This window comes from Camelina sativa, chromosome 16, assembly GCF_030686135.1.
Source record: "Camelina sativa cultivar CO46 ecotype springtype chromosome 16, ASM3068613v1".
Taxonomy (NCBI): domain Eukaryota; kingdom Viridiplantae; phylum Streptophyta; class Magnoliopsida; order Brassicales; family Brassicaceae; genus Camelina; species Camelina sativa.
This window is the reverse complement of record NC_141895.1, coordinates 24,301,534-24,312,015: the sequence shown is the minus strand read 5'-3', so window position 1 is coordinate 24,312,015 and position 10,482 is coordinate 24,301,534. Positions and strand designations below refer to the sequence as shown.

At 31.7% G+C, this 10,482-nt stretch overlaps 1 protein-coding gene, 1 long non-coding RNA gene and 1 pseudogene across 2 annotated transcripts; 2 read left to right on the top strand and 1 right to left on the bottom strand.

Annotated features, from left to right (window-relative positions):
• Window positions 1-1,294: 1,294 nt before the first annotated feature.
• On the top strand, window positions 1,295-1,831 carry LOC104751685 (uncharacterized). Its single transcript, XM_010473689.3, has one exon. The coding sequence runs from the start codon at window positions 1,388-1,390 to the stop codon at window positions 1,613-1,615; it is 228 nt and encodes a 75-aa protein (XP_010471991.1). The 5' UTR covers window positions 1,295-1,387; the 3' UTR covers window positions 1,616-1,831.
• Window positions 1,832-5,735: 3,904 nt separating this feature from the next.
• On the bottom strand, window positions 5,736-10,014 carry LOC104751684 (uncharacterized). The gene is made up of 5 exons (XR_015584919.1): window positions 9,878-10,014; window positions 9,590-9,669; window positions 9,422-9,495; window positions 9,052-9,254; window positions 5,736-5,980 (listed from the first exon to the last, which is right to left on the bottom strand). It is a non-coding gene; the product is annotated as an uncharacterized LOC104751684 (long non-coding RNA).
• Window positions 6,789-7,906, top strand: LOC147925909 (uncharacterized; annotated as a pseudogene).
• Window positions 10,015-10,482: the final 468 nt, after the last annotated feature.

The window sequence follows — 10,482 nt, the reverse complement described above, 5'->3', positions numbered from 1 at the left end:
TGTGCGAACAACAAAATTGTCCTAGTTAAGTAAACGAAACGTGATCAAACAACCGGAGCTCAGACAAATAAATTAATAAACAAGGAAACAAAAGGTAAAAAATATGCTCATCAAATGATTAATATATATCAGATGAGTGTGAAGTCCACTACACTACCAGCAATGGGAAAAAATGATTAGAAATAAAAATAGGATATGTATAGATTTGGCATATAATTTTTTAGGTATACTAATAAATCTATGTTAACTCTTTAATTGGCTTTGTTAATTTGGACACGTTTATGGATGTTGTGGTCGATTTGATTGTCATTTGGAAGCTAAATTGGCGGCCGAGTCAGATTCCTCTCAGACCCCTTCTCCAATATATGTTCTTTGATTATCACTCGAATCTTGAGAACTTTTTTTTAGTTAATTGTTTTCAGACTGTCTAATTAACGTACAGCCATCATACTTTACTACGATCAATTATAATTTCTAGGTTAGCGTTATGGATCTGGGTTTCCGGTACCATTTTGCTTAACTGTAGAGATAAATTTGCATTTCTAGTTTATTCTGTTTTTGTAAACCCATTGCTCATTTTTAAAAATATTCAACCCTCTCGTTTGTACGTATAATTCAAAACATGGTTTGATGACAAGCTTATTCTGTTTTTTGTAAACCCATTGCTAATCAGTATATTATTGGATCAAAATCTGTAATCAAAAGAGTATGTGCTTTCGAAAATTCTAAAACGAAATGATATTTAATTATATAACTTAATTCAGTACTAGAACAGTTCACTTTATGCAACAAAAATAGTACTGTTCATGACATCAGCTATTCATATTCAAATATGGATTTAAGTTATATTGCCCCAAAAAATGAAATTATTAATTAAATAAGCTAGTAACTGTCTTCTCTCATGGCCAGATATATTAGTTGAGGTCCAAGTCATCATGATGCCAACTCACACTAAACTTGTCATCAAACCATGTTTTGAATTATACAGTATGTAATCTTATTTGCAATTATCTCTAAAAAAAGATATGATTTTTGACATGTATATATGATCCTTATTTACAAAACCCAAGTAGAGTTTGTGTATTTTTTGTAGCTAGTAATTTCGTATCAGTTCTTGTTCTTAATCTTGAACTTGCTCCGATCGGCAAAAACTACATTAATACACATACACATGTACAACAAAGTAAATGTATACGTATATGACGTGGGCAAAAACCTCCACTAAATTCAGAAATTAGACCCCACAAAATGACTATAAATAAGTGCCCAAACCTCTCCCCCAAAAAATGCAACAACAACACTTTTCATCTCTTTCCCAATACAAAAAAAAACCAAAACAACGGCTTTTGTTTAGCCTTTTCAGCTTTTTCTCTAAACTGTTAAAAGGATGTCTCTAGCTATAGCAGAGGTTTACACGGTGAGGAAGTTTCACAAAGAGAGTATGAAGAAACCGGCTGTTACCGTCGGCGAGGGAGACGAGAAGATCGGGGGAGGAAGTTTCATGGAGGCGCCTGTGAAATCTGGTGGGAGTAGACGATTCGGACGGTTGTTTTTTGGAAAGCCCGGGATGAAGAAAAGCTCTGCTAAAGTTTCGGACCCCATGACGATTGAGTGATAGACCATATAAAATATTAAGTTTTTCTATATTTTCCATCTATATCTTTTTTTTTTCCTTCTTTTACTTTCACGGGTCGTTTTTTCTGGCTTTTTCTACTTTTCTAGTGTCTACTCTTTTTCTTTATTGAGTGAGTTTTATTAAATACGACGTAAGCGTCCAATGTAATGAACTTAAATTATGAGAAATTATAAATACTATTAACTTTTGGATAAATGCATTCCCTAAATACTGTACGTATCTAGTTGATGATGTTTTATGCCAAACCAAACTAAAAAGTGAGTTGCACGATGATTTCATACTTTCAGAAATTCCGATATATGTGTTTTATTTTGAACGACTGTATATTACACACACATACTGTATCTATATATTTTTAAAAATAAGCATATGAAAATGAAAGAGCCAAAACATAAATTGGTTGGTTTGCTAACCGTTTTGACACTTTTGACATATATGGTCTTAGTTTTAATAATTATCATTGACGGTCCAGGTACTATATCTTCTTCTATGCGACTGCAACTCGCATAGAAACATATCCATGGTTTTAGTATATAAAGTCATAAACCATAAGTTTGAGTTGTTAACAATATTTATCCAAAGAAAACTGTATACAAAGACTAAGAAACAAAAAGTATGAAAAAGATAGAGGAAAACACTTTTAAATGGAAAAGTAGTGGGGTTTAATAAGAAGATAAAGACAATTAGTGGATGTTCAAAAAGTATATTAGTAGTGAAAATTAAACCAAAATATCTATGTGGGTACTGAATGTTTAAGGACGATTTTTTTTTCTCTTTCAGCCAATCAGACTTTAATAGAATTCAAAATATGTTACAAGTATGATCCAAAGTATGATCCAAACATTTAGTTTAACTGTTTCTCGTTAGATTTCGTAGCATATAGGAAATCTAGATTAGAAATTTCCAATTGTCCTACGTAGTTAAAAAAAAAAAAAAAAAAAAAGGAAAAGCAAACCACAACACAATTACCTTAAATAATCTTCCGTACCAAGTTGACATATGTTTAATTTAGTTATTTTGGATTAAAGTTAGGTATTATTATCATCAAAGTAGTATATGTTTTCGTGTATTCTCTCATACAGCATACTTTTTTATTTTCTCCTGGTTTTAAACAAAAACCTGTATTAATTATTATATAAATGTAGGCAGTGAAATTCATAAATTTTACATTTCAGCCAAATACAACGAGAACATTCTGTTGTATAATAGGGAAGTATTAAGATTAGTAGATTACCATTAACAACAAAATACTAGAAATTAAATCGAAAGGGGGTGAATGAGCAATTTAAAGAGTTAAGAGACCAATAATATTTTCGCAAAGCAAAACATTGAAAATTAGAAAAGAAAACAGTAATTTAGTAGTTGGTATAATTGTCGTTGGATCGCGTCATTCATGTGTAATTTGTGTAAACATGGATATTGGATAAAATGATATTAAAATAAAAAGAAGGAAACATTCGGATCCAAATAGTAATTTCACTTGAGCTTTGATATTGAAATTGTATATTTTAAAGTTTCTAAAATATCTAATATGTGGGCACTTCTAATCATAGTGGTAATTAATCAAATTTATCTTGAGAAAGGTGTTCAGTCGAATTGTACAATTCCTCTGTGTTTTTAAAGTTAAAACTTAAAAGTCATCTATATAGTTTTTGGATATGTCATCATTTACGTCAGTATAAACTGTAAAAGTTCAGTTAAGTAGACTAACAATAATTCATGACACGAAATTTAACGACAGAAAACAAATGCTTATTAGTACGTAGGGACTATGCCCTGTTTTTTTCATATCAACTTTTTTTTTTTTCTAATTATAATAATTTTGCAAAACAACTTTAAGAACAACATGGCCCATCATAAATACCATTAAAATAGGTTTTTATTTCAAAAATACTACAATTTAATTTTTTTTCCAAATATACCATTAAAATATAAATTTTTCCAAAAATACTACATAATTGAATTAAAGTTCTAATACTAAAAACTAATTCCTAAATTCTAAATACTAAATCCTACCCCTAAAAACTATATCCTAAAACTAAATATGTCAACCCAAACCTAAAAAAAAAATTCTACATCCTTAAAAATCAATTTTTTGTGTTTGTGGTAATTTTGGAAAAAAACTTTTATGGTAATTTTGGAAAAAAAACTAAAATGTGGTATTTTTGGAAAAAAAAACTTTTTTAGTGGTATTTAAAAGAATTGAATGTAAATCCAGAAAAAAAAAACACATACAGTACGTTAAAACCACTTGGTATTAGAAAAATGTGAAATATAATAATTGTCGTATGGATTGGGTGGTCATTTTTATAATCTAATCTTTTGATTTCTGTCAAATGGATGTTTAACTAATTACAACTTACTCGTAAAGATGAAAGCGCAACAATCTTTTCCGATTTGTATATTAATATCCAAAATCCACCTTCGAATGGGGTTAACGCAAGTATTCGTTCTAGACTAGGACTAGTTTCGTTTACGAAGTGAGTGATCTTAATATTAAAGTAGAACACTGATGTTAAAACGATATCTTAGTTAATATACGTGGGTGTTTAAACACGTAAGGGGTCATGATGCAGCTGCAACTACGAGAAAGAAAAAGAAACTTAAACTATACGAGAAAAGAAGAGAATCCTTATCCCATCGTTCGTATGTATTATGTATACCGTCCCCCATTCGCCTAAGTGATCGGATTTTTAAATATAACACTTTATCATCTTTTTTGGACGAAATATGAAATCGCCATCATATAGTTTATTATGGACATGCCTGATGATGGCTGATGGGCCTGATGGCTGATTAGAAAAAAAAATATATATACAGAAATATCTTACCAAGTGGCTCTCAAGGTTTTAGCAAAAAAAAAAAAAAAAAAGTGGCTCTCAATGTTTGTTAAGACATTAGAAAAACATCTTTTTGTTTTTGTTTTACAGCATAACATTTGCGTCTTATAACGTTTAAAATGTTTTTAAGATAACAAAAAAATCAGTAACATATTAACTTCTCTTAAGAGTCTTCGGTAAAACTCCTTAGAGGTGTGAATTCAGAGAGTGGTCTTGCTTCGGTAAAATTTCCCATTTTTTAAGACCCATCAGAAGTCGTTCGATCTCTTTCTTTCTTACCGTGACCAAAATCGCCGACCATTGGAATAATTTAGAAAGAAGAAGAAGTTGAAGTTTCTCTTGAGTTGCAGATGATAAGCTAATCCAGCCATTGTCACGTGATGATTTACTGTTGAGTTGCTTTACCCCGCGTATCCATATTGTACTACCCAACTCTTTCTTTACCATAATAATGCATATGACGTTGTGAGAGCAAGCAATCGTATTGTGAGCTTATATTATCATTGCAAATTCTTGATTACACCATGTTGATCCATACTGAGTTGTCGTTACTATATATATATTTTTTTCTCTCCTAGTATTTAAGCTTCCTATGTATCACAATTTACGTTGAATGAAGGTTCACAATTATTTGATAAAAACAACAGAAGTAGACACTTTACTATATCAATGGACAGAAGCCAAAAGAAAAAAAAATGGTCGTTTTCATAACTAGTCATCCATGATGATGTTAGTGTACTATGTATAGATCGACTGAAAGCAATTCATGTCATGTCATACCATCATTTTCTTTACCCATTATCTGAAAGTGTGGACCTACTGTCCATCTTAAGGTCATAAAATGGTGTCCCTTTCTAATCAACAGGCTACAACCTTCCACAATGCATGTGCTGATTAAGTAGATATGCATAGTGAGAACTGAGAACAAGCTTCGCGATAAATGCTTAGAAAAACAAAGTAACAACTCTTTCTTGAAGCAAACATGGCATGATGATGGAGCATAGAGCCATAAACAATCTAATCCATGATTTCATGCGTATTCCAATCATTCGTCTTAAACCTGAATATTACTAGCTAGTTTGAAAACTCGAAGCTGTGGAAAGCTTTTCCCAACAACTAATATAGCCAATTGTTACTAGTTGGCAATTTCAACACAATACAATGTATTTCTACTGAGATCTCCAACAACTTAACCCCAACAATGAAGTATATCTTTTCAGACTTATTCAGTTAATTAATGTCATGCAGAAGTTGCATGATTATTAAAAAAAAGTCAATTATCTCAAAAGAGTCCGCTTGAATTAGCGAAAGTAACCAGGTCTCTCATACTAATAAATACAAATCAAATGAGTAGATAAGAAATGTAAAAAGTGTTTAAACAAAGCTAATAAAAACTAAACCCACCTCAGATATACTTTTGCATATATAGTGAAAGAGACCATAGAAAAGCCCATGTGAATCCAATCGATCTACATAGATCGAGTCTTGTAAGACATTTCAAGTCCTACAAAATAGTTCAGAATATATAAACAAGATATGTAAGTAAAGAATTTTTTTACACAATATTTGGCAGGTATGTTTCAGCTTGCGAAGCAGGATGGAGAATTTTGAAAAACCCAATAACTTACTGATCAACATCAGTTCAAAGGTTATCTTTTCACCTAGAAGGGAAGCATCTTATCTATTTCAAGGGAGATGATGAAGTTCAAACAGTTTTGGATAGGGGGGAGTTAGTCAATTCTATGTTCCTCGCATGGTTTGAATTGAGCAAGGTTAGTTCATTGGCTAAAACAAAAACTTATGCGCAAATTTCTGAATTTTTCACATGGGACGGGAAGAGAAGGAAGTTTAATCTGCGGAAGAGACCAGGTACAGCCATAGGAAGGATAAACTATGTTCCCATAGGTATGGAAGATGGATATTATCTATGAGTCCTTCTTAACACTCAGACAGGTCCAGAATGCTTCGATGATATAAAAAAAGTTAAAGGAGTCATTTATGAAACTTATAAAAAGGTATGATTTGCTTTGGGGCTGCTTGAACATGATCAGGATTATATTGATGATATTGTGAGAACAAGTTTCTGGAGTACCGGTAACTACTTACGTCGTCTTTTTGTGGTAATGCTATAAGCTTTTAGTTTATCTGAACCAGAAGTAGTTTGGTGGAAAACATGGGAACTACTATCGGAAGATATTGAGAAGAGACGGAGCGAATACTTTAAAAGACCAGGTATAAGATATTTATTTTTTATTTAAATAAAGTGTATATTGTTATATATATAAATTTAATTTTATAAATGACCTTTTGTTGTAGAACTCATGTTATCTGATGAGGATAAGCAGAAGTTTGCCTTACAAGATATCGAAAACATATTGAAAAGCAATGGAACATCGTTGTCAGCCTTCAGTACAATGCCACAGATACCAGAAGATACCCTTGACGACACTAATGTGTTGATTGTGGATGAAAAAAACTATGATAGGGATGAGCAGCAGGAAAAACATGATGTATGGCTAAAGTCAATGACATTAGAGCAAAAACAAATATTCGGTGAGATCATGGAATCTGTGGATAATGACTTGGGAGGTGTTTTTTTGTTTATGGTTTTGGAGGAACTGGTAAAACCTTTCTCTACAAAACTCTTTCAGCAGAATTAAGAGCAAGAGGATCTATTGTCTTAAACGTTGCCTCCAGTGGAATTGTTTCTCTTTTGCTAGCTGGTGGAAAGACAACACATTCTAGATTTGGAATCCCAATTAATCCCCATGAAGGTAGTGTATGTACAATGAGTCCTGGATCAGATCAAACTCAACTGGTGGCTGAAGCATCTTTGATAATATGGGATGAAGCTCCCATGATGAGCAAGCACTGTTTTGAATCATTAGATAGACGTTTGTCAGATATTATGAAAGGAACAGGAAATCGACCTTTTGGTGGAAAAGTGGTTGTTTTTGGAGGAGATTTCAGACAGGTGTTACCCATTATCCCAAATGCTGGAAGAGCAGAAATATGTATGAGTGAACTCAATACTTCATACATATGGGAACATTGTAAAGTTTTGAGGTTGACCAAGAATATGAGGCTTCTTGCAAAGGATTTGAATCCCAAAACTGCTAAAGAGCTAAAGGAATTTTCAAATTGGATACTGAAAGTTGGTGATGGGAAGATAGCTGAACCTAATGATGGTGAAGTTATGATAGATATCCCAGAAGAATTCTTAATCACATCAGCAGACAACCCTATTGAGGTAATAAGGAAAGAGATTTATGGAGATCCTAAGTTTTTGAAAGATAAAAAAGATCCTTTGTTCTTTCAAGAAAGAGCAATCTTATGTCCGACCAATGAGGATGTTGGCATTATCAATGAATATATGCTTGATCAGTTAGAAGGTAAATCTTTTTCTATTTTTGTTGTTTTTAAATTCTGATGGTTCTAATACATAATAAGTTTGCCATTAATGCTGACCCGTGTTTATATGTCTATAGGTGAGGAAAGAACATACCTAAGTTCAGATTCTATAGATCCAGCTGACAAACGTTATGATAACAATCCAGTGCTTACACCTGCTTTATTAAATAGTCTAAAGGTCTCTGGAGTACCTAATCATCGAATAAGATTGAAGGTTGGTTGTCCAGTTATGTTGTTAAGAAATATAGATTCAAGGGGAGGGCTAATGAATGGTACAAGGTTGCAGATCACCCAAATGGCTGAGTTTGTTCTAGAAGCTATTGTGATTACAGGAGACAGAGTTGGAGACAAAATATTAATTCCAAGGATATTTCTCACTCCTTCAGACACTAAACTGCCTTTCAAAATGTGTCGAAGACAGTTACCTTTAGTTGTTGCTTTTGCAATGACTATTAACAAAAGTCAGGGACAGTCTTTAGATTATGTTGGCCTCTATTTGCCTTGACCATGACCATGTTTTTCACATGGTCAGCTATATGTTGCAGTTTCAAGAGTGACCTCAAAAAAGGGATTGAAAATTTTGATAGTGGATAAAGATGGAAACCCTCATAAGCAAACAATGAATGTTGTATTTAAAGAAGTGTTTCAGAATTTGAAATAACTCGCTTAGAAATCTTTCATAAAGGTATGATTTTTTCTATCCTATTTTCTGTATTTTTAGTAATAAAATAATTTGATATTTCTATGTATTTTCAATATATAACCTATTACTATTTCTGGTATTTCATAAGGATTGTTACAGTGGATGAAAGGAATCGAGAATGGTGTCGAAGAGTATGGTGCCAGTTACAGAGAAACGTTTTTGAGAAGGAATAGCAGTGAAAGCTTATGTTAAGGACCTGACGTCAAGGACCAAGGATTTTATCTTTTAAGTATAGATATTATGTGGTTTGATAGTGTGGTTTTTTTTGTTTGAAGTAAACCAACTGAATCTTCAGTGGGTTTAACTTCATTTTTTCCACACTATTCAAAGCTTATTTTTTTATAAATTTTTTTTTTGAAATCTTGCATATAGATTACTTACTTTTATCATAAACAATCCCAAAACTGAGACAATTTTAAAGATATGACAAACCAGTCAATTATGAAGCTTGGAAAACTTACCAATTAATAGTATAGATGTCTTCTTCATTGATTCACTTCCAAATTGTGCTGTTAATCATCTTCTTGGAAATACAGGATCATCCTAAAGATTAAAATAAAATCTAATCAGAGTTCAGTTATATAAATTAAAACCGGAATAGTATTAACGGAAAATTGAATCTGTTTCTTATCTTTGATAATGTGTTCCTCAACTGTTTAATATCCTGAGGAAATCAATAGCACCCACATTTAAAACGATAAGTGAGAAGTCGAAAATTCAGGAATTTACGGTGAGTTTCGATTATTCTTTGTTAATCATAAACAATTAAAAAAATTAGACAATATTTAAACGCCAAAAATTGGAGATGAATATGGAACTTGATGAACTTACAAGTATCAAGTGATGATTTATTCTTTACTCAGACTGCCAGTTTGTAAGTGTAGTCATCAAATTCCACGTTAAGGCTATATTCAAACAAAAGACATCAATTAGTTTACAAAACAAATAACAAATTAAACTTTGGTTTAAATAGAGAAATAGATCAAACCATTTACTTACCAGTTCAATCAATTTTGAAGAACATCAAAAAACAGTGATTGTAACGGTAGATCTGAGTTTCTCTTAGAGAAATCGTTGACCTGATTGATGAAATAGAAAGAGCACTGTTTAGAGAGCCACTTTCCTAGAACAAAAAAAAGAAACTAAAATCTGCAAACAACAAAATCCAGGTTTCAAATCCAACACCAAAAATCTATTTAAATGATTGATAAAATCTAAGGTTTCAAGGCAAACAACAAATTCAATTGGTAAACAAAATTGAAAAGACTGTTCCAACTTTAAACTTACTCGTTCAGAGAATCAATCCTCTAACCACGAAAAGATATTGATGAAGTATCTGGGTTTTATTAAAACCCAGAATATCGATTTAGATTCAGCTGGAATCGTATTTGTTTCGTTGTGAATTTCAGTCGAAGAGGAGTGGAGAAGAAGAGCCAATTTTTTTTATGTCCTTTCGTTTCTTTTCTGTTTTTTTTTATTACTACAATTAATCATTCACAAATCAAAGAAGGGATATTTATTTACGGCCCAACTAAAATTGAAAATATACAGGCCATTACAATTTTGTGGGTATACCTTACCAACTAATCCAATACTATCACTAAAAACATTTTTTTTTTAAATTACTACTAAACTAAATAAAAACGTACAATAATAATACAATTACAAAAATATAAAATTAGATAAGTATTATTCTGAGAAACACATATGAAAAAAATAATTTAAAAAAACCCGGCACGTATGTGCACATCACTCACTAGTTATCATATTAAAAAAAGACACTTTGATAAGCCATTTGACTATCTTATATAATACGGTTTTTTTTTTTTTTTACATTTTCATTCATCAACTTCACTTACATCTACCTCACCTAATTTCATCTGAACTATAAC

What these genes read in the sequence shown, in the direction of transcription:
- LOC104751685 (XM_010473689.3), top strand. Translation starts at nt 1,388, where the DNA reads ATGTCTCTAGCTATAGCAGAGGTTTACACGGTGAGGAAGTTTCACAAA.